Here is a 24738-nt window from a genome sequence, read left to right on the forward strand (position 1 = left end):
CAAACGAATCGTTGTATGTGTAAAAAAGGAAGAGATTGAATCAAATTGCTCAGGATTACTTATGTGGAATCTGAGCAAGATTATCATCTCGTTTAGTAGTTACAGTTGAATAAAGGAAACTTTAACAAAAGAATGAATCAAATATAGAACGAATTTGGTGAAAAATTAAAACTTGTTCTTTTAGTTGGCTAAAGTGCAAGGCTTTAAGAACCAGAGAACGTCCAAGCCCCTTGCTTCCTTGGCTTCTCCACTCTTTCTGTTCTTCTCTTCTTCTGCTTCATCTTCTTTTCTCTTCACGACTTCCTGTGTACACAAAATCAAAAATAGCAACCATTCAAATGTGTTTGACTTTGTTATGTTTGGTTGTTCTTCTTTCTTTAATTGGTCTTGCAGGATTTGAGTTAAAGGGGGTTAGACTTTAAGGTTGTATGCGAGTTTTTGAGCAGGTAAAAGGAAGAGTTTATATACATACCGTAAGTTTGGTCCTCAAGGGTTTCAAATTAGCTGTCCGGTTCTCTGAGAAGCATTGAGGAGATGGTGGATTTGTCCTGATTTGTTGCAGGAATCGTTCGTGTCCTTTGTTCTTTACAGTCTCTAGTTTTAGAGGAACAGGAATGTTCTCTGCATCATCCATTCTCCTGAAAAAATTCATTACAGAATTCAAAGTTACTTAATTTACTTAAACTCAACAAAGTTACTTAATTTGTACTTTATTTACTTAAACTCATCAGTAGTATATAATACTAGACTTGGTCACTTGAACATATAAAATGAAAGTCACTCGAGTAGCAAAACTTACTTCTTTCTTCTGCCATCATCTTCGTTGCTCTTTACAGTCTCCACATTAAGTGAGACAGGAATGTTTTCCGCATCATCCACTCTCCTGCAAATCCCCAATAGAACCCTCAAAGTTTAGTAACTCAATTCTATGCTGGTTCTGCATAAGCACAATTTTACTGTAATATGGTCAAACTTACTTCTTTCTTCTACGGTTCTCTTTAAAGGTGCTTCCTTTAACATCCGTAGACTCATGGAGTTTATCTTTGCTTACTTCAAGCAATGGCTTTCTTTCTTTTTTCAATTCCAAGTCATGAACAGAGTAAGGCTGATTTATCATCCCACCCACTTGATGATGAGTCTCCTTCACTTCAGACTTCCCAGTATCTTCTCTCTCAGTTACCCTTGTGGCTAATCTCTTCAACTCATAGCAGAAATCTGAGATATGGCCAAATATGTCTCTCCCTGAAAACAGATTTCTAGCTGATTGTGTGCTCTTTAGTCTCGGTGTTTCTTTATTCATCTTCTTGACAGAAGTTGATTTAATTGCTGATCTCCATGATTTTGCTTGGTAGCTTGGAGGTGTGGCCAAGTTTGGGTTCTGATTTTCACTTTCTTGGTTGTTTGGAGTAGACGGTGATAAGGCATATCCCCTCCTCCTACAAGTTAATATGACATAAGAATGTGAAATGCCATAGCAAAACATTGAGGTTGGGGATTTTAAGTAGAGAGTTAATAGAGCATCTCGCAATGTACCTCTGATTCTGCTCTGTAACTCCAAGAGTCTCATTTGTATCCCTCAGACTTGGATGCTTCAAAATCACAAAGAAACACCGGAAAATTATATTAAAGGTAAAATCTTTGGGCAGCCAAGAAACTGTAATTTCATTCCTGTTTCATATTTTTATGAGGAAACAAGAAAGTAAAAGAAGAAGGAGAAGCAAACCTTGAAAGAAGTGGGCGTTGAGAAAAAGTCCTCAGGTCGCTTGGGGTGATTACATTCTTGAGTTGAGGTAAAAAAAAAAGCCAGAATCAGTAAAAGAACCATCAAAGATATGCCAGAAGATAAAACGAAGAAATGGAAAGAGAGAGTATCTTGATCATTACCAGGTTTGCAGAACCAAGCATCGTCGTCAACAGAATCTAAATGGCTTGGAGCCAAGAAATCGAACCATTTTGGAGCTCTTATGTGTTCGTAAAAGACGTCTTCAACAAAACGAGAATCGATTCGCTTCCAATCGATCTGAGCAGGCTCCATTGGCGAATACAGAGATTGAGAGAGAGGGAAAGATACAAGACAAGAGTTGTTGGGTTGGAGCGAAAAAGAAGAGGAAGAAGAAAAAGAATGTAACCGTTGGAGTGAACGTTACAGGGACATCTGTGCACGTGGATCTCTCTTGTTACCGTTGCAGCTTTATTTATTCACACCTCTACTCATTACTATTTTTGTATCATTTAATTAATTCCCTAAAGCTACGCCACGTGGAAAAGAACCGAGACGTGAGAATGGGTAATTAATGGGCCTATATCGTCTTTACCCCTCGCCTCCGGCCCATATTCAGTCGGGTATGCGAGTTATCCGCTCTAACAAACATAAGGCCCAACTACCGGGTCGGGTCTTTCAGTAAGCTTCTCGGGTAAGCTTTCACTAAAACTTGAAATTTATAAGGAGTAACGTCAACGCGCGAAAATTCCGAAATTATAGAGGGAAACAGACCGCGATAATCTAAAATATTTGGATGCTCTAATTCCAGATTAGTCTTCTGGGTTTCACATATCCAGAATCGATCAAAAGCTCCTTCGATCTTCCCCTTGCGTCGTTTCATTATTAAAATGTAAGTTTACACTTCTTCGTTTTCTCCAAGGTTTTTATATAGATCTTGTTATCACTGGATCGGAATTAAGTAAGAGTAGAAATCCACTCGATCTGTTGAAGAAATGATTCGAGATCTGTTTTCATGTTTAGGTAGCTAAAACCCAGTAATGGAATCGTTGAATTGAGTAGAAAACGTAATTTCTAGGCACTTGCTGATCGATTTTGTGATTTCTGATTACAGCTTGAAGATGGGAGATGAAACAGTTGATGGCGTTGAAGCCAAGTACATATCTGGTCTCAGTACCATAATGGTTGCTACAATCCAAGAAGCTAAGGATCGGATATCTCAGATCGAGTACATTTTTTGTAGCCAGTTATTCCCAAATTTTCAATCTAAATCTAAAGCTTTTGAAAAGGTTTATTCAGAAGCTCGTCTTGCTGCTTGTGATACTTGGAAAGAGAGAGAGAAAAATCTGGTGTCCCAGATTGAGGAGCTTAAGGTAGAGAATCAGAAAATTAAGTCTGAGAATCTGGGTTTGATCAAGGATAAGGAGAAGCTAGCTGAACAGCTTGTTAATACTGCTTCTATGCCTCTTAGATTGAAGAGTCTAGAAGATTACATCGATCATTTGAAAAAGAAGCACAAAAGTAGATCTAAGGAAGTTAATGATGCAAGAGATTTGCATTATAGGTTAGTTCAGTTGTTACAGGTTAAGGGGTCGGATGAGCTCAGCGAAGATGCCATCAGTATGATTCTTTCCGAAGTGAGGAGCCTCAAGGTGAAGGCTGAGGATGTTTCGAAGAAGACATTGGTGACTGAGAATCTTCTGAAGAAACTTGAGTATCTGTCTGCAGAAGTAGCAGACAGTGAAAGGAAGTTAAGCAGCGTTGAAGAGGAGAAACAAAGATTGATAACTAGGTCGCATGTTTTCGAGGAGAATGTTGGTAGACTTGAAGAGCTACTTAGGCAGAAGAGCGATGAGCTTGAGGAACGAAAGACGGCTCTTGAGGTTTTGCAGGGTAGACTCAACTTGACAGAGAGGGATTTGTTAGAGTGTAAACAGAAGATTGCAGATTACGAGAAAGAACAGAGAGTGGTTATGGGTAAAGCAAAAGATGATAGACCTATGATGGAGGCCAGATATGGAAGCTACTTGGCTGACTTAGAAGCATTACGTTGCCAGAGTGAGAAGAAATCATCTGAGTTAGCTATGGAGAGAAATAAAAGAAAAGAACTTAAAATTTCTTACAAGAAGCTGATGTCCCAGTATAGTTTTCTCTGCAAAAGGTTTGGTCTTCCTACTAACAGTTTTCTTCACCAAAGCAGCCTTGACGAGGAGTATAACCAAATGGGACAACATGAGAAACCAGCCACCTCGAGTTGTAAGTATTGGCAATCTCTGACTCTGATATCTACACCTCTTTTGTTTGATTACTTGCTTTAATCGGTCTTGCTTCAACTGTATACTTCTTGTGCCATTAGTAAAATCATCCAATTTTTCTTTTCTTACAGCTCTTGAAAGGAAACACTCAGGAACTACAGAAGGAGCAGATAAAGTGAGAATTGGTCCTGGCACGAGTGGTAGCAACTGTGGGAAAGAGAGTATAATCAAAATGGTGCAGACACCTACCACTTCCATCTCTCCAGTTTTGCAGTCGCCTGGTGTTAAAAGTGGCCCTTCTGCGTTAAAATCTCCACAGATAAGTGGATTAAAGCGTCCAGCTTCCATTTGGAGAGACACAAGGTCTCGCCAATCTCCTGGAGGCAATGATCCTCATGATGACTTTCTAGATACTCCCATTGAGAATGTCAAAAGGGGCACTGTGGAAGAAAAACATGTTCAGGATGTTGCTAAGAAAGATGATTCAGACGACGAGACACAGGACATGAATCCTAAACCGAGTCCATCACGGCAGCGAATTCAAGTTGCAGAATCGAGTAAGAAAAGTTTCAAGCATGTGGAGTCAGTAAGGAAAAAAGCTGAGAGGGAGAATTTGAAAGGGATGGAGTGCAAACAATGCAAGAAATTCTATGATGCTGTTCATCCTGAGAACGATGGAAATGGTAACAAAAGCTTGAGATGTGAGCATCATGAAGGTGTGTCGAGGCATCGTTATAGATACGCTCCTCCAATGACCCCTGAAGGATTTTGGAACATCGGGTTCGAATCCGAAATGTGATTACTGTATTTACACATAATGCTTGGTTCTTTGGATAGGAAGACCACAATAAAAGTTATTCTCTGGCAATCTAGAAGAAAATAGCAACTAAACTCCTAGGATGAATTATTTAATTCAATGATTTAAAGTCAATTCCCTTTGTTTGATATAATCTTCAACAAATACATTCATGCTTACTAAACACTAACTAGGATCCTTGGCAGCTATATCAAAAGTAGTTTTATGCATGAACTCTCATCGATCATATCAAACAAAGAAAAACTTATGCTTTACAAGACAGAAGCTTCATTCTACCAATCAATTTGAATAATTTGAGGTTTTAAATTTGATATTTAGATCCTAAACTAAAGTATCAATCATTTAATTTTTAGGACCGTATTATGTATAACAGTTTCTTAATGGATGAAACTAAATAACTTTGAAACTTTCGGGACCGTCTTATAAATATAAGAAACCTTATGTACCCAGTTGGGGAAAAAGAACAAATAAGGGCCTCCTTTACGTGTATATATTAGATTATTAGGCGCAGAACAATCGAGCTTTCTTATTCCGATTTAGTCGCTCCGATCGTTGTCCTCCCGCTTCCGTTTAGTCCGACATCGTTCCGACGACTTCTGACCGTGACATCGGCGAAGGTGACAAGATCGCTAATCTGTTTTCGTATAATTCGTTTTTTTTTTGTTTCTCTCTTGTTCTCTGAATAAATTGTTTACTAGATCTTAATTTTATTTCGTTTGTATCCGACCGAGTCGAATAGTAACCTAGGTTTTTCCTGCATCCTGCGATTTTTACCTTTTGTCTCTCTTAGTGGATTATGGGTTTTTGTTGGTTAATTTCTGGAGCTTGATTTTTTGGGATATCTAGATTTGTTTGTTCACCACTAGTTGCCTTTATCTTTGTTAATTCTATGGAATCGAGGACGATAATGCTCCTTTAGTTTTTTGATTTTGTTGAATCCGATCAAACGATTTTGTTTGCGGTTGTATTTTTCTTATATATAGGGAGCTTAAATAGTTATGATGGTTTCTAAATAGTTGGAGACCTTATCTGTTCAACAGTGACTTCAATACAACTATTGGACTTGGTTTGCTAGCAATGGAGAAAGGAGCACCTCCTAGCATCTTTGTGAATGATGGGTCATTCATGGAAAGATTCAGACAGCTTCAACAGGAGAAAGATAAAGACAAGGACAAGGTTGCCCCTGTTGAGGATTCTAAGCCTGTGAAGATAATATCTGGGATTTCAAATCCCAAACCTTCTGCTAGTAAAATTTCCATTGGATTAAAGACCAATGATGCCCAGAAGAAAGGTGGGAAGCTTGCTTTCAGCTTGAAGCAAAAGTCTAAGCTTCTTGCGCCTCCTATAAAGCTTGGTACAGAAGATGATGAGGATGAGGAGGATTCAAAAAATGATCAAGGCTTTGGATCTGCCAAGCGTCAAAAGCTAGATCAGAGAGACACGCCTGTAAAGTCAGCAAAAGTATCTGATGTTGGTAATGGCTGTTTATATATATATCTGTGTTTGAGTGTTCTTTCTGGATGTCTCTGTGATGATTCTAGTTTATCTTGCTTTTTTATGGGTCCATGTTCTCGTAAGCCATTCTCTATTCCATTTAGTAAGTGCTCTATGAGGGTTATGAACATATGATGTCAAGAGTCTCAAGTTTCCTGTCTGTTTCTTTATTGATGAATCTGTGCATTTTATGTGAAACGAGGAAGGCCTATGAGTCCTAGGTTGCCAATAGTCCCAAGTTCCTGTTAGTGTTACGTGGAGCTGCGTTTTTTTTTCTGGAATGGAAAGGACAAAAACAGTCTGGAAATTTAATTGTCTACTTAAATGCAGTGTCTTGCTTAACCAACAATACAATTGCTGGAAAGATTTGGAATAACTCCCACGCCTGCTACAAGAGTGATTTGCATTCGTTGTTCATGGACTCGGTATTAATCAGTTTTATAAGTGATATGCAGCACCACTTCCACCCAGTGATCCTACTGTGAAGAAAGTTGCTGATAAACTAGCAAGTTTTGTTGCTAAGCATGGAAGGCCATTTGAGCATATTACACGGCAAAAGAATCCTGGGGAGACACCATTTAAGTATGTATTTCATTGCTTTTCGAGCTTCTACAGTTTAAAGTTTCTGGATACTCTCCTTTATACACATACTATTTTGGTATCTGGGTTTTCTTGATTGTGTTTGTTGACCTTATGTATCGTGTGTCCTGTTTCCCAACCAGATTTCTTTTTGACGAGAACTGTGCGGACTACAAGTACTATATATTCAGGCTGTCTGAAGAGGAAAAATCAGTTTCACAAACCAAGGAATCTGGTGTACTTCACAGTGGTAAGTATTAGATATCTGTGTTTCTGTAGACCAAAAGTCGCACAACTGATTTTTGCTGTTCTATTTATCCATTTTCTTCGTTTTTATCTTTCCAGGTGATGCAGGCCCGCGAACATCCACAGCAGCAATGACTTTGCAAAAGCCAGCTCATCAACAAGCAGGTTATCAGATTCCTGCCTCAGCCCTCTATGATGCTCCTGATGAACCTGGAGCTTCTTCTAGATCTGCTCAGGCAACAATTACAAGACCCAGCAACAGTATATTCATTAGCCTTTTATCTGCCTAGGTTCCCCTCCTATCACTGGTATCTAGCTTTGATTGTGGGTTACATGTGTTTGATCTGCAGGTGACTCCTCTAGTGGGCCGAGGGGTGCAGACCCTATATCAATGATGGAGTTTTACATGAAGAAGGCTGCCCAAGAGGAGAAAATGAGACGTCCTAGGCAGTCAAAAGATGAAATGCCCCCACCAGCTTCACTTCAAGGCCCATCTGGTGAGAATTAATCCTATGGCTATTTCTTGTTTTATGCAGCTATGATGTCTTATTGTGCCTGCGTTTGATTTCAGAAACTCCCTCCACAGACCCTGGAAAGAGAGGTCATCACATGGGTGACTATATCCCTCTCGAGGAGTTGGATAAGTTCCTTGCAAAGTGTAACGATGCAGCTGCACAAAAAGCCACAAAGGAGGCTGCTGAGAAGGCCAAGATCCAAGCAGATAATGTTGGACATAAGCTCTTGTCGAAAATGGGTTGGAAAGAAGGTGCTTACTTGCTTCACTTTATCTGTAAACTTGTGCCCTTGTTACTTTCTGTATCTTGTGCCTCTGTGGAGACAAGGAGCTTAGAAAATTGGAGGAGTGGATTACAGGTGAAGGTATAGGAAGCTCCAGAAAGGGGATGGCAGACCCTATTATGGCAGGAGATATAAAGACAAACAACTTGGGAGTTGGGGCTTCTGCTCCTGGAGAAGTTAAGCCTGAGGATGATATATACGAGCAGTACAAGAAGCGAATGATGCTGGGTTACAAACACAGACCCAATCCACTGGTACTTGTGCCATCTCTAACTCCATTCTTTTTGTAATAGCAGATATTTACTCATGTAGTGTCAATTTCTCTGCAGGGAAATCCCAGGAAGGCGTATTACTAAGGATCAATCAACATGCTGCGCACAATTATTACCTATCTCTCACCTCAGCACTGGCTGAGCTTTTGTTTTTCTATTAAAAAGAATGTTCAAGTTTTTTAGATTTCTGACTGATAATTTGAAGTGTTGGTATGGATTGAACTTGCGTTTCAGTGTGCAAATAGATCTCGTTGACAGAAATATCAGTTGAAATACAATGGATCTATTATTGGATACGACTACTAATTCTAATTGATTGTCATAACTTTATTAATGTGTTGGAAGTCTGGGACAGAAGGTGTTTATTTGATTGAAAGGAAAATGAAAAAGAGAAGGATGGTATGTCCTTTCTAGTTAATGACATCGCAGGGAGGGAAATTAGCAGAGCATCTCTGAGGAAGCTGAAGAGCCATGGAGCGGTCAATGCCCGAGAGTGGAGGTCCATTGGCAAGAAGACATAGACAAGGACGGCCAAGTGTGACAACGGCAGAGCAACAGGTTTCAGTCGGTGGGATCGGGCTGAAAGGAGCTACAGCTGCTCTGCATGGTATCAGCTGCACCAGAGCGGAGAAGAATGTTCTGCTGCATCCTTTAACTTCTTCCTCAGGCAACATTGGTGGGGGAGGTGGTTGCTGCAGTTCCTCTTGCTGCGCTGTGACTATGGTAAGAACGGTTATGGTCATGAGCAGCACCATTGCTAACCCAGCTCTCATAGCCCTCATTGTCATGTAAACTACTGATGGTAATGAGATGACGCAACAACTAGATCATGCTTCTTTATATATATGCTATAAAAAAGGGTGCATGTCATGCCGTTTCACACCTCTCTCCTACCTCGCAACCAAATAGCTTCACGATTACTCTGTGTGTTTCCCACTCTTTAGAGCTTCAATCTTCGATCAAACTCACAAATCTTCTTACAACATCCATGTGCTAAATGATATATACTTGCCTTGGCGTGTGGTAAATTGATGATACTTGCACGGTTTGATTGGTGATATTAATTTATAAGAAGTTTTTTAACCAGTAAGCGACGTTATTGTTAACTAGAGTAGAAATAAACGGTGAAAACTTGTATCATAATAAAAGATTTTGAGATTTGTTCCAAAAAAAAAAAAAAAGATTTGGTAATATAACCTCAACTTTTAGGCCATGAATGGTGAACACAAAAGCAGGATGATTTTAAGGCACATATGTTACCATTTAATCAGATTTTTTTCAATTAGCGTTTTTTTAAAGGAAAAAGTAGATTTGCAAAATTAACCAATATATATAAACATAAAACTGTTTGAGACCGTTTTTTCCGCACAATCAAATACGTTGTCACCGTTCGGACCAGTATACCTCAACGTCCTCAACATTTTTGTATTCTAGTGGTATGAATAGAAAGACTAATAAAATCTGATATTAGACTTAGTGGTATAAATAGATTATTATAGCCCTATGATATACTTCATATGACACTGATGGTTTATATATTACTATATATCTGATATGTTTATGTTACTCTGATGTTTCATCATCACACTGTGACTATGTCATGTGTTTCTGTCATAATGCTTTTTTTATCAATATCGTGGCTACTATAAATCTATTTATAGAGTATCTACAAGTTCTATTAATTATAGAGTACTGGTATAAAAAACCAATATTGACTTTCCACCAAAAAAAAAAAAAAATTGACTTGTTTCCAAACAAAAAAGATACAGTACTTCTTTAGAATATTAGTAATTTAATGTACGTGAAAAGAAGACTTTTAAAATGCTTAATTAAAAGACACAACACAACCCCCCAGTTGTAAAGTGGAACTGAATAGGTCTTTAGTTTAACTGAACTGGCACACTACAAAACGGTAGTTGTAAAGTGGAACTGATTAGGACAATGATATTGTAAAATGTGAACCGCAGATTTGTGTGAGTCAGTTCACCATAAACTAATGAGGAATCTAAAAGCCATTAAATCAGACTAAAAGTGAGATTGGACTAGCTCGCATCGAAACCTTATTTGCCGTGATGTTATCCTTGGAATCAAACCCATTATACTGTGTTATTTTTGTGGTTAGTGATTAATCGTCATCTAAACTTGCTTAAATTCAGATGATTAGCAATAAATTGCGCATCTTTCCCGCTGTTAAAAAGGCCCAAGCAAAGCCCATTAAAAACCCAAACAGAAACGATTGGTTTTGTCTCTCTGTCTCTCTCTCCTAGCGAACTACTCAGCTCTAACATATAGAAAGAGTCAGAAAATCTTCAGCCGCCTCTTTCACTTCAACCCTCCTTAAACCTCATCTCTTTCCTACTCCGCCGCTCTCTCAGTCGTCTCCGTCGTCACTCCATTTCTCTTGACCCCTCCAGGTAATTCACCTCTTAGATCCTCTTCTGTACCCTTTACTATAGTTTTTCTAATTGGTCTTTCTCCATCTCACTGTTGATTACGTATCTATGACTTTTTTCCCCCTTTTGGATTATATTGCTCCCTTTTACTCTGTTTCTGTCATATGAATGTTTTTTCATCAATTCAATCACTTTTGAATCTTTCCCGATTCTTTCCTCTTTTAGGTGAAATGGCTGGGAAGTCGAACAAATCGAAGGCCAAGAGAGCGGCTCAGAGCTCTACCACCAATTCAACTGATGTTAAATCCGATGCTCCTGTTACTGCCCCTGTTCCTGATGTTCCTGCTCCTCCTACAGCTACTGCTACTGTTCCTGCTCCTGATAATGGCACCCTCAATGCTGCGGTTGACGCTGCTGTGTCTGAAACCAATGAAGTTCCTCCTCCGCTTCCTAAGGCTGAAGAAAGCGAATCACAAGTAGCAAATAACGATGCCCAACCCAAGCAAGGTTAGTTCTTATGCGTTTTCTAAGAAGCACCCAATTTAGATCATATCTCAATTTTGATGTGTCAATGTGGTTTTCTCGTAAGCTAAGTGGATTCCACTCCCTCTTTTGTATTGATTTTAGTGTCTAATATGTCTTGGCTTTCACAGGTGAACTCCGTCTTTATCCTGTGTCTGTCAAAACACAAAGTGGGGGTAAAATGGAGCTTCAAGTAAGTTCGACTCTTTTGTTTTTCTTTCCACCTTTTATACCTCTCGCTAGTCAATTAGTGTTTCAGTTTCTTCAGGGATTTATTGCTTATACATATTTCTTATAAAGCATTACCCTTTCAAACTGTTTTCTCATATATATAAAAATATACAAAATATATTGGTGTGAATTACTGAATCTCTCTAATGGATCTGTTTTCAGTTGAACCCTGGAGACTCAGTAATGGATATAAGGCAATTCCTTCTTGATGCTCCAGAAACGTGCTACTTCACTTGTTATGAGTTGTTGCTCCGCAATAAAGATGGAGAGACTCACCATTTGGAAGACTACAATGAGATCTCTGAAGTAGCTGACATTACTATTGGTGGTTGCTCGTTAGAAATGGTTGCAGGTATGCTAATTTTGTTTCTTCGTTTCTTTTTTTGGGTTTGGGACTAAAATTTGGAAGTTGACTTGCTTTATTTCTATGGACAGCATTGTATGACGATAGATCTATCAGGGCTCATGTTCACCGTGCCAGAGATCTTTTGTCTCTTTCAACACTTCACTCGTCCCTATCAACAACACTTGCCTTGCAGTATGACGCAGCACTTAACAAAGTTCAGAACCCTGGAGGTTTTGAATCTGACTCTTTTTCCTTATGGTGTTATGCTTTACTAATCTTCTCATGTACTCAAAGGGCTTATTTATGGCTTCTATTATGAAACAGATAAACCAAAGTCTGACGTTCCAGAACTTGAATGTTTGGGTTTTATGGAAGATGTGCCTGGTTCCCTGAAGAAGTTAATAAACTCTGCATCAGAAGAGATCAAATGTGTGGAAAACATTGTATTCTCATCGTTCAATCCTCCTCCCAGCCACAGAAGGTATAAAACAAACTATTTTTAGCATTTGTTAAGTCATAAATTTACCATTTATGCTGTTTCTTATGAATTTATTTGATGCAGGCTTGTAGGAGATCTAATATATTTGGATGTTGTGACACTGGAAGGTAACAAGTACTGCATTACGGGCACAACAAAAACATTTTATGTTAATTCTAGCTCAGGGAATTTTCTCGATCCAAGGCCTAGTAAATCTGGATTTGAAGCAGCTACGCTGATAGGACTATTGCAAAAACTGAGCTCTAAGTTTAAAAAAGGTGGGAAACATTATATACACCGTTCTTCTGAAGTCTTATAATTACTCTTTTTTATGATTTGATATGCTTTCAGTCTGTTGATTAGCTTCTATTTTCCTTTAATTTTGAAGCTTTCCGTGAAGTCATGGAAAAGAAAGCCTCTGCACATCCATTTGAAAATGTCCAATCGCTTTTGCCACCACACTCATGGCTAAGAACATATCCTGTTCCCGGTGAGTTTGATTTAAATAGCAATTAAATAAGCATTTCATATCTTGTTTATTACAGGGTACTCTTGTTCTGCATAGTAGTATTGTTTAGTATCTTGCTTCTTTACTTTTGTGGCTAGATCAATAGTTCTTTCAGAGCGGCTGTTACTATGTGTTATCCAGTTTTAAGCAGTTATAATGGTTTTGAAATATTCACATGAAAGCCATAGTAGTGGGGTAAAAGATTCCCTTAAATATTCGTTGTGATGTTTTTTCCTCTGACAAATTTACCTTAATTAATTTATAGGTAATATGTGGTCAGTTTTGTTGCTTGTTTATCGACATCATACTACGCATATGTTTTATATTTAAAACATGTGCGTCTGCTACAACTATTGATGTTTGAGTAGATAAGTTATTTTATTTGTGATTGATAAACTAGGATATTCAAAACTATTTGCCTTTTGTCCCCATTTCCACAAAAGATACACTTGCATTAGATTGATTTCAAATATATCTGAGCAAGGACTCTTGTATTGGACTTAGATCACAAGCGCGATGCAGCGAGAGCTGAAGAAGCACTGACCATTTCCTATGGTAGTGAGCTGATTGGTATGCAAAGAGATTGGAATGAAGAATTGCAATCGTGCAGAGAGTTCCCTCACACTTCTCCTCAGGAGAGGTACATTTGATATTTGACTACATTGAATTTTTGGTAGCATAACGTTATTCTTGTGGGATTCTATTCCTTTCTTGAACATTTCCTTTTTTTTTTTGCAGGATCTTACGTGACAGGGCACTTTACAAAGTGTCTTCTGACTTTGTCGATGCAGCGCTTAACGGAGCTATTGGTGTAATCAGCAGATGCATACCACCCATAAACCCAACTGATCCAGAGTGTCTGCACATGTCAGTGTGAATTGTTTGGCCTTTATATTTGATTCTCATAGGCAACTCATATGTTTTATTGATTCTGGCTTTTGTCTTTACTTGAAATTTTGGCAGTTGAGTAATTCCCTTTTTTATTAAGGTGGAAAAATGACAGAGTTCTAAAACACTTGTTATTGTTACACTGTTGTAGGTATGTGCACAACAATATATTTTTCAGTTTTGCTGTTGATGCCGACATTGAACAGCTATCCAAGAAACGTCCATCTAATCAAGTGACTGAGAAGGTGTCCTCATCTGAAAAGGTTTCATGCACAGAAGGAACCTGCGATAATGAAGAGCTTAACTGCTGCAACGAGGCACCACTAGTTGAAAATGAGCAGGCAACATATGCTTCTGCAAACAATGACTTGAAAGGCACAAAGTTATATCAAGAAGCTGATGTCCCAGGGCTATATAACCTGGCAATGGCCATTATTGATTACAGAGGTCATAGGGTTGTTGCTCAGGTTGGTTCTAACCCTGGAACTGCCAAGTCCATGATTTTGAGATTATCTATGTCTTGCTTGTGTGAATTTCACTGTTATCTTTAAAATGATTTTTAGAGTGTTCTACCGGGAATTCTTCAAGGGGACAAATCAGATGCTCTTTTGTATGGTTCAGTCGACAATGGCAAGAAAATATGTTGGAATGAAGATTTTCATGCTAAGGTAAATGGATATAGTCTGGCTTGCTGTTGGATAATGTAGGCTGAATGTGAAATTATACTACTGCGTTCCAACATATACTACTTGCTGTTGGATAACTTATTATTGATATTTATCTTTATATTATTATACTACTGCGTTTTTCCTAGTTGAACTTTTATGCTGATTAACTCCTTCTCCAGGTGCTAGACGCTGCAAAACTTCTTCACATTAAGGAACATTCTGTTATTGATGCATCTGAAAATGTCTTCAAGTTGGCTGCACCAGTAGAGTGCAAGGGGATTGTCGGTAGTGATAACAGGCATTATCTCTTGGACTTGATGAGAGTAACACCTCGTGATGCCAATTATACGGGTCCAGAGTCCCGGTTCTGTGTCCTAAGACCAGAACTGATCACATCATTTTGCCAGGTACATAATCTTTATTTCTTAGAGAAAGTATGTTCTTGACTTTTCCTTTTGACATGTATTTTCATCATGAAGGCCGAATCATTGGAAAAATCAAAATGTAAAACCAAGAATGATGAAGGGGCGGATATCGTTTCCGATTCTTCTAATGTTACTGCTGATACTTCCAAAGTTGGTGATGCATCGAACGATGGAGAGGAAAATGGGGCTTCAACTTCTGTTCAGGTACATGTTTCACTTATTGATCCTGATAGATATGTCATTAAGCTTATCTCGTACTGATTGATGTCTCTATTCTAGTGAGGTTTCTATGGTGATATTTTCCGACAACTTACCAAATAGGGTTGAGCCCTATAAGGCTATAACAATGATAGAAAAAACAATCTTACTTATATTAGACTAAGTTATACAGTTGGGAAAGCTTTTTCAATTCTCTATTGTTTTTGCTTTGAGGTTCTTTCCCATCCTTGTTTTTTACTGGTAGATAGAAATGTCTGAGGGTAGTTATAGCTATGTTGAAAGAAACTGTAATTGCTGATATCTGCATTTTCTCTACAGAAAACTACTTCAGAAAAGGAAAATACCATGGCTGAAGATTCTGCAGCCGAATCTTCTGAAAGTTCCAAATCATGTGATGAAATAGCATTTAACCCCAATGTCTTCACTGACTTCACATTAGGTGGCAATCAAGAGGTAGGCTATGTTGCTTATAGGTTTTTTCTTTTCTTTTCAAATTCTCTCTTACAGTTTATTTATCTGTTGGACTCTTTTGTATTATATAGGAGATAGCTGCTGATGAAGAAAATGTGAAGAAAGTGAGTTCATACCTTGTGGATGTGGTCCTTCCAAAATTTATTGAAGATCTTTGTACTCTTGAAGTTTCTCCAATGGATGGTCAAACTTTGACTGAAGCACTCCATGCTCATGGTGTTAATGTTCGTTACATAGGAAGAGTAAGTTCGTCATCTGTCATTATCATTTTGTTAGCTATCTCCATGTTTGACTTTATTAACTGTAGCTGTGCATGACCAGGTTGCTAATGGGGTGAAGCATTTGCCTCATTTGTGGGATCTTTGCCTGAATGAGATTACAGTAAGATCCGCAAAGCACATTTTGAAGGTAATTTTGAATTTTGTAAAAATCATACCACAATAAAAATGGTGAACAAGATTTAGGTTATACGTGGACAAGCTTTCACTTGTTATAATGTTGTTTTCCTTGTTTTTCAAGATTTGAACAATTGATGTTTGTTCATTATTTCTGAAAGCTTTGACATCATTGTGCAGGACATTTTAAGAGATGTAGAGGATCATGATATCGGATCAGCAGTTGCACATTTCCTCAACTGTTTCTTTGGAAACTATCAAGCTGCTGGGGGAAAAGCTAGCACCAACAGCTCGAATGCTAAAAATCAAAAGAAGGTGTGTACTATCAGAGTTTGTTTATTATTGTTCCATTTTTGTTCATCTTGAATTAGGATACTGTTCTTTGCAGCTGTCTATAAAAGTTTCTCGTGAAACAAATCAAGTTTTTTTTCCCTGACCCTTGAATTTGGACAGGATCAATCCATCACCAAGAAGGGTCAAGGAAGAGGGAAAGGAAAAGCTTCTGCGAAGAAAAATTTCTCATCGTATATGATGGTTGATTCTAACATTCTATGGTCTGACATTCAGGAGTTTGCCAAAGCCAAATATGAGGTAAGCCAAAGAGTCATTAACCAAATTAAGATTATCCTATCGGCTGTCTATGAAAGTGTTGTCACCCTTCTGGGTCACCTACTATAATCATCTATATTAATGCGATTATATTTTCAGTTTGAGCTGCCCGAGCTGTCAAAAACTACAGCTAAAAAAGTATCGGTTCTTCGTAACCTCTGCCAAAAGGTATTTAATTAGATACACTTTCTTGTTACTTCACAATTTATTTATCAGGGTATCCCTGATTATACCAGTTTCATTATTTTTATTAATCCCTCATTTTCTGCTAATAGATTGGTATCAGTATTGCTGCTCGCAAATACGATTTTAGTGCAACATCACCTTTTGAGACATCAGATATACTGGATCTTCGGCCTGTAATTAAGCATTCCGTCCCTGTATGCTCCGAAGCTAAGGACCTCGTTGAGATGGGGAAGGTCCAACTGTCTGAGGTACTTTTGTTATTTCACATTAGCTAATCTATGTGTTTACATTGTTGTTCTCGTCTTGGCTGTTACATTTTGATCATTGTGATTCTTCTGTTTGCTAATTCTTGTCAATATATTTGCATTGGATAAGATCGATAGAACCTTATCATGATTTGGGTTGGTATTTAACTCGTCTCATATTGCGGGTAAAAGTCATTGTATTGTATTTACCAAAATGATTAAACATTTGTAGGGCATGCTTAGTGAATCATACACGTACTTTTCAGAGGCGTTCTCAATTCTTCAACAGGTAAGTATTCTGTATATGCTCCTTGTACTGTCAAAATAATATATCACCAAAGCTGCTCATGATATTCGTCTGATTCAGGTGACTGGTCCTATGCATAGGGAAGTTGCTAACTGTTGCAGGTATGCATGCCTCCAGCTGATTTTTGTTTTATGCTGGAAAAATTTCTATGTACTTCCGTTTTAGTTGCTTTAAGATTTTTGTCGTCTTTCGCTTTTCAGGTACCTGGCCATGGTCTTGTACCATGCAGGAGATATGGCTGGGGCCATAATGCAACAACACAAGGAGCTCATTATAAATGAGCGTTGCCTTGGTTTGGACCATCCAGATACTGCTCACAGGTATCAACTATCTTTCTTCTGTTTATATGTTGTGACTCATCCTGATTTGGAAACTATTTACTTTCAGCTGTTGACGTAAATATTTAATATTGCAGCTATGGCAATATGGCTCTTTTCTACCATGGACTGAATCAGACAGAACTTGCTCTACACAACATGGGTCGAGCCTTGCTTCTACTTGGCCTTTCATCTGGCCCAGACCATCCAGATGTTGCAGCTACATTTATAAATGTTGCCATGATGTATCAAGACATGGGAAAAATGGACACTGCTCTACGTTATCTTCAAGAGGCTTTGAAGAAAAATGAGAGACTTCTTGGTCCTGAACACATTCAGACTGCAGTATGTTATCACGCTCTTGCCATTGCGTTCAACTGTATGGGCGCATTCAAGCTCTCGCATCAGGTACAAAGACTTTCGTAAAGGCTTCTAGACATTCTACCGTCTCACCTTCTGATGTAATTTGTGTTTTCTTGTCAGCATGAGAAGAAAACCTATGACATACTTGTCAAACAATTGGGAGACGATGATTCTAGGACACGAGACTCTCTAAACTGGATGAAGACATTTAAGATGCGCGAGCTTCAGGTTTGATGCAATGATAATGACTAGGGGAACCTCTTTTTTCTATGTATACATTTGTTTGTATTTCTCAAATTTTTTGGTTGGGTTTTACGCCAGATGACTGCTCAAAAGCAGAAAGGACAGGCAGCGAATGCCGCCAACACACAAAAGGCTATCGATCTCCTAAAGGTATACTGAGAATAAAAAATTCCTTTGTTAATGATGGTATAGTGTTGAAACATATATCTATAATTAGGCTCTTCCTTAAAATGCTAATGAAATCATTTTCCTGATTGGTATGCAACAGGCACATCCAGACCTGATACATGCCTTCCAGAACGCAGCAGCTACTGGGAGGTCTAATGCACTGAACTCGGCTGTCCTTGGGGAGACCCAACCACGGGGCAGAGGTTTTGATGAAAGAGCAGCTCGTGCCGCAGCTGAAGTTAGGAAGAAAGCAGCTGCGAAGGGGCTACTGGTTCGCCCCCATGGTGGTGTTCCAGTTCAAACTATGCCACCGCTTTCTCAACTCCAAAACATGATCAATACCGCCACAGATTCTTCTGAGAAAGGTGGAGAAAACGGGGAGGCAAAGGTACAAGAGAAGAAAGAAACCTCTGAAAATGGGAAAACAGAGAACCTGGCTCCTGCAGGATTAGGTGCCGGTTTAACATCTTTGGATAGGAAGAAGCAAAAAGCCAAAAAATAAGAAAAAAAGTAGGGAGGTTGAAGGAAAATGGTGCTCAAAGAAAGTGCACGATTCGAAGTAGTGAAGTTGGTTTTTGTCTCTGGAAGTCGATAAACCACTTGCTGATTTCATTACATGACAACACTCTTGTACCTTAAGCTTTGATTTCTTCCCATTATGTTTCAGTGATTTGGTTTGGGTTAAACACCCCTTCCAGGTATGTTTGGTTTTTTCTTTCTTTCTTTTTACCCCTCACTTTCTGCGGATGTAATTTTATCCCACAAAAAGCTTCATTGATTTTTCTAGTTACTAGAATAAGCCGTGTACTAGAATATGTTCACAATCTACCGTTACCAACTTATAATGTAACTTTCTGCTCAGTTCAGCCTTACTTTTGTTTCTTTATAATTTTCATATAATAAAAGTATTGACGTAGCTTGTTTTGTTTTAGAGAGTGTTTTGATTTTAACTTGTTAAATAAGCAATATTGTAACGAATGATGAACGTCCATGAATAGTTCAAGGATTTCTTTTTGCGAAAGTCGAATGATGGAAAAAATTAGTTTGAAGAACTTAGTATGGATCATTTCAGGCTTATTAGTTTAATTACTTTTGGACACTATTTCAGGTTTATTTAATAGTATGATTGTTTTAATTCTTGTGAACAAATTGTGGTAAATACTGATTAAAATGTGCATCTTACATAGTACTGTCCCTGTTTCATTGTATGGCTAATAGTCACCATTTCTTGATGAAATAGTAAATGTCTTTGGGTGCATGAACAGAGCATAATAGTCTTTTGCCCAAACGAGTAAGCTTGACGAGTGAGGCTATTAATATTCGTACGTTATTAATAATGACAGTTTTATATAAGTTACGATTAGCTCACGCTTATTTGAGATTCATGCATCTTCTTCATTTATATCTCAGTTACAGCAGTAAACTCCTCAAACAACACAAAACTAAACCCCCTTTGACAAATCTGCAAGTACAGCTTCTTCCTATCACGAAAGACTTTGATCGTATCAATGTGGAATGGTGATGGAACCGTGGAGGTCAATATGGCTTTCGAGTTTACTATTTAGAGGTAAGATTTTCAAATGGATCATGTTTTTCCCAAGACGACGAGCCAAGCCAACGACACCATGGTTTTTGTAAGCCTTGCGCCGTCAAAGTTTAGATGTCTGCCATGGTTTGGTCAAGACTCAATACCCTTTTTGGGGAATACTTTCTGATCGCTGATTCTATGGATCTTGTTTTTTGAAGAGGACGACGATGGTTCCTGTAAGCACTGAACCGCCATAATTAACCACCATGATTTGTGAACTAAACGCCGTGACAGACGGCGTTTCCTACTGAGACTCATACCCTTTTCTGGTACAATCTCTGAAGTCTGATTCTGCAGGTGAGTCTTTTCTGGTAAAATATATGAGCTCTCATTCCAACCGTCAAGAGTGAAGCGTCCCGTACGCTCAATGAAGGTTCTTCTAACTATAGCTATGTGATCAAAGTTCTTACCACAGCGAGCCTCACAAAAGTATGTGTACCTTATGTAGACAGTTGCATTTTTGGCAGTGAGAGACAACTCACTCGGTGGCTCTGTGGTCTCTATGGCCACTTCCACAGTCTTCAAGTTGGAAAGATCATGATCCTTGGAGGATCTATCAGATTTGGTAACTGAAAGTTCCAAATATAGACGAATCCAGTCATTGAATTGCAGCTCTGATTCATCCACCTGCAAAATGCAAAACATATATATAATCAATCAATCAGTAACTAACTACTTGTTGTTGTTGTTGTTGGCAGAAGAGTGAAGTGCATGCGTCTAAATAATCTTACCAGATAAAACCGGTTTCTGTTTCCGAAAGGATTCTCATTGGGGCACTCAGGGAAGCTACCGATGCGGAAAAATTCTCTTTCCAACACTTTACAATCTGTCCCTGAAATTATATACAATGATGATATTAGGTACTGTTGTAACAATAATGTTTTACAAAACTGAACCACAAGCAAGTTATATATATATATATATAATTACCTCGAGGTCGAGCAATATAGGACGTCAAAACAAACACGCCACAAGATTCTTCCTTAACGGCAGTCTGAAAAGTTAGGTACTTGTGGCTATATGGATCAGTTGCACCCAAAGTAATGTAGAAAGTGGCAGCAGGAGAAGCCAAAGTCATATTGTATCTCCTAACGTAATCGAGCTCAAAGTTTGTCCCCTGATGTGATTGATGATCAGCAACAAAAGAAATTGAATAAGAGGAGGACTGGGTAAAGAAAGAGAGAGAAAGACAAAAGACACCAAAGAGTTTTGATTGATTGTAACAAACGAACCTGAAGCAAATTGTAACGATGAAGGCCCATACAAGCATAAAGGCGTACTAAGCCACAACAATACCCATCGTGACAGTTCTCTCTCCTCATTACCATACTAGTCCTGGCGTCGAACATCTAAAGATATGATATCATCATTATTAGTTAATCTCTTAAATTTTTTTTAAAAATAATATAACAAAATGAAAGGAAAAGTTACCCCGTATTTCGCCAGTTCTTTCCTAGTGTGATACATCGCCTCTTCATAAAACGCAGCAACATCGTCTTTCTCGACTTTTGGTTTTCTTGTGCCACACTATCGAGATTTTATATTCCTCCTTATCCCATCCGGCAGTCTCACTTCTGGGCTCTTATTGGGCTTTTTTATCCCCATTCCTTTTACTAAAAGTGTAACCGAGCTAGGCCCGGTATATATATATTTGACGATTGTTAATTTTTAAGTTAATTGTGTATATATATTTTTTTCTAATATATGCAAAAAAAAAAAACAAAAAAACATATATCTAACCTGTATTGTAGGCTGAAAGATAAGGCCCTTCTAAGGCCCAATTTGGTCACAGAGGTTAGGAGTGAGAGACGGCTAATGGATAATGTGATGATACCACAACACCTTCTTCTTCTTCTTCTTCTTCCTTATCGACACTTTCACTCTCTCCGACAATGGCGACTTTCCTAACAAATGTTGTTTCAATCAAACCTACAGTGTTCTCATTCCAGTCCGAATCCTTCACCCCGTCCCTTACACGGGTCAATGTATTCCCGTCGAAACCCTTTTCTTCTCTCGCCGGAGCCATCTCCCGGAGCTCTAGAACAAGGTTCATTCCTTATGCAGTAATGGACACAGAAGAAAAATCCGCCGCCACTTTGGACCCTAATTCTGAAGCTGCCAGGCGTGTCTACATCGGCAACATACCCAGGACCGTGGACAATGACCAGCTCACCAAACTTGTTGAAGAACACGGTGCTGTTGAAAAAGTTCAGGTTTTTGTTCTTACATCTTCTTCTTCTTCTTTACTTACTTACTTATTAGTTCTCATCTAGATTTGTGATTGGATTTTGGGGTTGGTTTTTCCATCAGGTGATGTATGATAAGTACTCAGGACGAAGCCGCCGATTTGGGTTTGCTACAATGAAATCAGTTGAAGATGCTAATGCTGTGGTTGAGAAATTGAATGGCAATGTGAGCGTTTTTTAACTCTCTAATTGCTTCATATTGTTCATTTAAAGGTTTTAAGATATGACAGAGCTTTTGTTGTGTATTACTCAGACCATTGAAGGGCGTGAGATAAAGGTTAACATTACAGAGAAACCTATAGCATCATCTCCTGATCTATCACTGCTTCAGTCCGAAGATTCCGCATTTGTAGATAGCCCTTACAAAGTGTATGTTGGAAATCTAGCAAAGTCTGTTACAAAAGAGATGCTTGAGAATTTCTTCTCTGAGAAAGGTAAAGTAGTAAGTGCCAAGGTTTCAAGAGTACCCGGAACTTCGAAATCCACAGGGTTTGGCTTTGTAACGTTCTCCTCAGAGGAAGATGTGGAAGCTGCCATTTTGGCTCTTAACAACTCTGTAAGTGCCTAAACTGTTTCATTTTTACTCACTTACAAAATATAGAGTGTGCAGAATCAATTTTGTCTCACGTTGAGGTTTAAAACTGCAGTTGCTGGAAGGACAGAAGATTCGGGTGAATAAGGCGTAGAGTGTAAGACCGAGCCTTTGACATCATAAGAACGTGAAAAGAATTGTTTTTTGAGGAGTTTGTTATGCATATCATTAGAGCATAGTATCATCATCGTGTATTGTTTCTAAGTTAAAAAAGATGTTGACACTCAATGATACGCAAGGATAAATAGATATCATCTTGTATTCATTCTAAGTTGGAAAGATGTTGAGATTCAGTGATACGCAATGAGCACAGAGCAAACCTTAATCTTTAGCCATTAGTTACCCACATTTGCTACACAAAAAGAACACTTGTCTTTCATGTTCTGATAAATCCTGTATAGACAAATATATGAAAAAAATACGTTGGTGCTTGGCAAGCCTGATCAACTCCATGCTTGGAAATGATAGTTGTATGAAGATAACTTGATACAAGTCACGTCTGGAGATTTTTAGATTTACACCTTTGGTTTAAGTTAGTTGATAACTTGATACTTTATACCAACGGTCAGAGAGGACCAGAGCTTCGGGACGCACTTGAATCTCATCGGAGATTTCGTTGGCAAACTGATCAGAATCTCAAATAACGATTTCTCAGAAATCTCAAGTTCAAATCTTTTTCTCTTTCTGGATCCTTCTTCTACCTTATTTTACCAATCGACCTTATCTACAAATTTCTCGGAGAAGGGAATTGAAAATATTCATAATCTGCTATTGTTTTTAATCATTACGCGATAAAGCACCAGTCTTTTACTTACTAGAATCAGACAAAGCCGAGCCAGAGATGTTTAGTTTGCAGAGTCTTCCTCCTTTCTTCATCCCCGTCCCAAATCGGAGCACCAATTCTTGCTCAACGGCTCCACTTCGTGCGACCAGTGACTTTGCTGCTTCTCCTTCTACACCAATCTCTCGCCGTCTTATCCTTCTCCGTCACGCTCACAGTTCCTGGGATGATTCTTCCCTCAGAGGTACTCTTCTCTTCTCTTATTCTCTTCTTTATCCTCAAAACTGAAACCTTAATGTCTCTCTGTGCGACAACGATAGACCATGATCGTCCTCTAAGTAAAACCGGACAAGCTGATGCTGCCAAAGTTGCTCAAATCCTCTCTACACTTGGTTGGCTTCCCCAACTCATTCTCTCAAGGTCTTAATTTCAATACTCTGAGTTCCTCAAATTATCAGTTTGCTTTTTTCGTTTCGTGATTGGTAAAAATGATTCATTTCACAGCGACGCCACTCGCACTAGAGAGACACTGAAGTCAATGCAAGCGCAAGTGGATGAGTTTATGGAGGCAAATGTACATTTCATTCCGAGCTTTTACTCCATTGCTGCTATGGACGGCCAAACCGCCGAGCATATTCATCAGATTATCTCCAAATATTCAACCCCTGACATTACTACTGTCATGTTAGTCAGTTTCTTTGCTTCTGTGTATGCATCATCATCTTCCTTGTGCTGTCTTATCAATTCTTCTCCCAATTGCTACACAGGTGTATGGGGCATAATAAAGGTTGGGAAGAAGCAGCCTCCATGCTCTCTGGAGCTTCTGTTAAGTTAAAAACATGCAATGCTGCTTTGCTTCAAGCTTTTGGCGACTCCTGGGAAGAAGTTTGTAGATTCCATCCTTTTTCAGATACCCATGAGCTCCCCTTTTCTTTGATTTGAAGCTGATTGTTTCTTTTGTCCATCACAGGCTTTTGTGCTCTCTGGGCCTGGAGGATGGAAACTTGAAGGTGTAGTGGCTCCAGATAGTAGCATATGTGTGTAGCAGCATCCAAAGCTTCTAGTTTACCATTTTTCCATGGTTTCTTTCTCCTCTAGGCTTACAGTATGTCACTCTTACAACTTCTTTACTGAGTACACAACATATAAAAGGTTGTAAAGTTTCATTCTTGTGTGCAATTCTCAATACCATGTAGCTATGCTTAGGTTTTAGCTGATGAAAACAACGCCTGAGCGGATTGCATCTCTTTATCTGATGTTTGCCTTATGTAAAATCCGAGCACAAATGCAAGCATATTATCTATATAAAGTGGGGAGTTTGCATATTAATGTTATTATCATACACTTTTAGCTGTTTATGTGGCCATA

At 38.6% G+C, this 24738-nt stretch overlaps 8 protein-coding genes across 9 annotated transcripts; 5 read left to right on the plus strand and 3 right to left on the minus strand.

The window, feature by feature from the left end:
- Positions 1–35: 35 nt before the first annotated feature.
- LOC17886501 lies at positions 36–2082 on the minus strand. The gene is made up of 7 exons (XM_006291288.2): positions 1885–2082; positions 1724–1779; positions 1534–1589; positions 978–1436; positions 800–883; positions 473–638; positions 36–303 (listed from the first exon to the last, which is right to left on the minus strand). The coding sequence occupies exons 1-7, from the start codon at positions 2033–2035 to the stop codon at positions 181–183; spliced, it is 1095 nt and encodes a 364-aa protein (XP_006291350.1). The 5' UTR covers positions 2036–2082; the 3' UTR covers positions 36–180.
- Positions 2083–2502: 420 nt separating this feature from the next.
- On the plus strand, positions 2503–4906 carry LOC17886740 (protein gamma response 1). 2 transcript variants are annotated; one of them, XM_023782234.1, is made up of 3 exons: positions 2503–2612; positions 2835–3976; positions 4107–4906. In XM_023782234.1, the coding sequence occupies exons 2-3, from the start codon at positions 2842–2844 to the stop codon at positions 4772–4774; spliced, it is 1803 nt and encodes a 600-aa protein (XP_023638002.1). In that variant the 5' UTR covers positions 2503–2612; positions 2835–2841; the 3' UTR covers positions 4775–4906. The 2 variants fall into 2 exon arrangements, with proteins under 2 accessions (XP_023638002.1, XP_023638001.1); XM_023782233.1 differs by lacking the exon at positions 2503–2612 and adding an exon at positions 2637–2743.
- A 397-nt stretch (positions 4907–5303) lies between these two features.
- LOC17884762 (SURP and G-patch domain-containing protein 1-like protein) lies at positions 5304–8475 on the plus strand. The gene is made up of 9 exons (XM_023782235.1): positions 5304–5409; positions 5833–6266; positions 6742–6868; positions 7009–7115; positions 7211–7372; positions 7462–7608; positions 7683–7877; positions 7985–8163; positions 8239–8475. Exons 2-9 carry the CDS (start codon positions 5870–5872, stop codon positions 8263–8265), a joined length of 1341 nt encoding a protein of 446 aa, XP_023638003.1. The 5' UTR covers positions 5304–5409; positions 5833–5869; the 3' UTR covers positions 8266–8475.
- Positions 8476–8570: 95 nt separating this feature from the next.
- Positions 8571–9245, minus strand: LOC17887401 (putative lipid-transfer protein DIR1). The gene has a single exon (XM_006292198.2). It carries the CDS (start codon positions 8967–8969, stop codon positions 8592–8594), a length of 378 nt encoding a protein of 125 aa, XP_006292260.1. The 5' UTR covers positions 8970–9245; the 3' UTR covers positions 8571–8591.
- A 1236-nt stretch (positions 9246–10481) lies between these two features.
- On the plus strand, positions 10482–19045 carry LOC17884774 (clustered mitochondria protein). The gene is made up of 28 exons (XM_023782003.1): positions 10482–10595; positions 10800–11081; positions 11228–11289; positions 11490–11679; positions 11763–11903; positions 11998–12154; positions 12236–12429; positions 12540–12641; positions 13164–13299; positions 13398–13526; positions 13699–14014; positions 14111–14215; positions 14395–14622; positions 14695–14844; positions 15178–15312; positions 15402–15572; positions 15652–15738; positions 15906–16040; positions 16179–16316; positions 16434–16502; positions 16610–16768; positions 16998–17054; positions 17133–17173; positions 17273–17392; positions 17488–17797; positions 17873–17980; positions 18074–18145; positions 18264–19045. The coding sequence occupies exons 2-28, from the start codon at positions 10805–10807 to the stop codon at positions 18663–18665; spliced, it is 4191 nt and encodes a 1396-aa protein (XP_023637771.1). The 5' UTR covers positions 10482–10595; positions 10800–10804; the 3' UTR covers positions 18666–19045.
- Positions 19046–19555: 510 nt separating this feature from the next.
- LOC17885284 (UPF0725 protein EMB2204) lies at positions 19556–21243 on the minus strand. The gene is made up of 5 exons (XM_023783345.1): positions 21183–21243; positions 20984–21100; positions 20682–20868; positions 20483–20583; positions 19556–20378 (listed from the first exon to the last, which is right to left on the minus strand). The coding sequence occupies exons 1-5, from the start codon at positions 21216–21218 to the stop codon at positions 19842–19844; spliced, it is 978 nt and encodes a 325-aa protein (XP_023639113.1). The 5' UTR covers positions 21219–21243; the 3' UTR covers positions 19556–19841.
- A 337-nt stretch (positions 21244–21580) lies between these two features.
- On the plus strand, positions 21581–22886 carry LOC17886026 (30S ribosomal protein 2, chloroplastic). Its single transcript, XM_006291661.2, has 4 exons — positions 21581–21964; positions 22062–22163; positions 22251–22553; positions 22645–22886. The coding sequence occupies exons 1-4, from the start codon at positions 21644–21646 to the stop codon at positions 22681–22683; spliced, it is 765 nt and encodes a 254-aa protein (XP_006291723.1). The 5' UTR covers positions 21581–21643; the 3' UTR covers positions 22684–22886.
- A 136-nt stretch (positions 22887–23022) lies between these two features.
- LOC17885280 (uncharacterized protein At3g52155, chloroplastic) lies at positions 23023–24569 on the plus strand. The gene is made up of 5 exons (XM_006292429.2): positions 23023–23614; positions 23691–23790; positions 23875–24054; positions 24138–24255; positions 24341–24569. The coding sequence occupies exons 1-5, from the start codon at positions 23431–23433 to the stop codon at positions 24413–24415; spliced, it is 657 nt and encodes a 218-aa protein (XP_006292491.1). The 5' UTR covers positions 23023–23430; the 3' UTR covers positions 24416–24569.
- Positions 24570–24738: the final 169 nt, after the last annotated feature.

Source organism: Capsella rubella, unplaced genomic scaffold (genome assembly GCF_000375325.1).
Source record: "Capsella rubella cultivar Monte Gargano unplaced genomic scaffold, Caprub1_0 scaffold_5, whole genome shotgun sequence".
NCBI classification, from domain to species: Eukaryota; Viridiplantae; Streptophyta; class Magnoliopsida; order Brassicales; family Brassicaceae; genus Capsella; species Capsella rubella.

Bases quoted from the DNA above. Each gene is read 5' to 3' on its own strand.
- LOC17884762 (XM_023782235.1), top strand. From the start codon at position 5,870: ATGGAGAAAGGAGCACCTCCTAGCATCTTTGTGAATGATGGGTCATTC. The intron at 7,373-7,461 runs GTATATTCATTA...TTTGATCTGCAG, and splicing joins AATTACAAGACCCAGCAACA to GTGACTCCTCTAGTGGGCCG. The intron at 7,878-7,984 runs GTGCTTACTTGC...AGTGGATTACAG, and splicing joins GAAAATGGGTTGGAAAGAAG to GTGAAGGTATAGGAAGCTCC.
- LOC17885280 (XM_006292429.2), top strand. From the start codon at position 23,431: ATGTTTAGTTTGCAGAGTCTTCCTCCTTTCTTCATCCCCGTCCCAAAT. The intron at 24,055-24,137 runs GTTAGTCAGTTT...ATTGCTACACAG, and splicing joins CCTGACATTACTACTGTCAT to GTGTATGGGGCATAATAAAG. The intron at 24,256-24,340 runs GTTTGTAGATTC...TGTCCATCACAG, and splicing joins TTGGCGACTCCTGGGAAGAA to GCTTTTGTGCTCTCTGGGCC.
- LOC17887401 (XM_006292198.2), bottom strand. From the start codon at position 8,969: ATGACAATGAGGGCTATGAGAGCTGGGTTAGCAATGGTGCTGCTCATG.
- LOC17886740 (XM_023782233.1), top strand. The intron at 3,977-4,106 runs GTAAGTATTGGC...CTTTTCTTACAG, and splicing joins GAAACCAGCCACCTCGAGTT to CTCTTGAAAGGAAACACTCA.
- LOC17884774 (XM_023782003.1), top strand. From the start codon at position 10,805: ATGGCTGGGAAGTCGAACAAATCGAAGGCCAAGAGAGCGGCTCAGAGC. The intron at 14,015-14,110 runs GTTGGTTCTAAC...AATGATTTTTAG, and splicing joins GTCATAGGGTTGTTGCTCAG to AGTGTTCTACCGGGAATTCT. The intron at 17,055-17,132 runs GTAAGTATTCTG...CGTCTGATTCAG, and splicing joins CGTTCTCAATTCTTCAACAG to GTGACTGGTCCTATGCATAG.
- LOC17886501 (XM_006291288.2), bottom strand. From the start codon at position 2,035: ATGGAGCCTGCTCAGATCGATTGGAAGCGAATCGATTCTCGTTTTGTT. The intron at 1,437-1,533 runs GTACATTGCGAG...ATTAACTTGTAG, and splicing joins GTTACAGAGCAGAATCAGAG to GAGGAGGGGATATGCCTTAT. The intron at 639-799 runs GTAAGTTTTGCT...GAATTTTTTCAG, and splicing joins GATGATGGCAGAAGAAAGAA to GAGAATGGATGATGCAGAGA.
- LOC17886026 (XM_006291661.2), top strand. From the start codon at position 21,644: ATGGCGACTTTCCTAACAAATGTTGTTTCAATCAAACCTACAGTGTTC. The intron at 22,164-22,250 runs GTGAGCGTTTTT...TGTATTACTCAG, and splicing joins TTGAGAAATTGAATGGCAAT to ACCATTGAAGGGCGTGAGAT. The intron at 22,554-22,644 runs GTAAGTGCCTAA...TTAAAACTGCAG, and splicing joins TTTTGGCTCTTAACAACTCT to TTGCTGGAAGGACAGAAGAT.
- LOC17885284 (XM_023783345.1), bottom strand. From the start codon at position 21,218: ATGTATCACACTAGGAAAGAACTGGCGAAATACGGG. The intron at 21,101-21,182 runs GTAACTTTTCCT...TCATATCTTTAG, and splicing joins AAGAACTGGCGAAATACGGG to ATGTTCGACGCCAGGACTAG. The intron at 20,869-20,983 runs GTTCGTTTGTTA...CAATCACATCAG, and splicing joins ATCGTTACAATTTGCTTCAG to GGGACAAACTTTGAGCTCGA.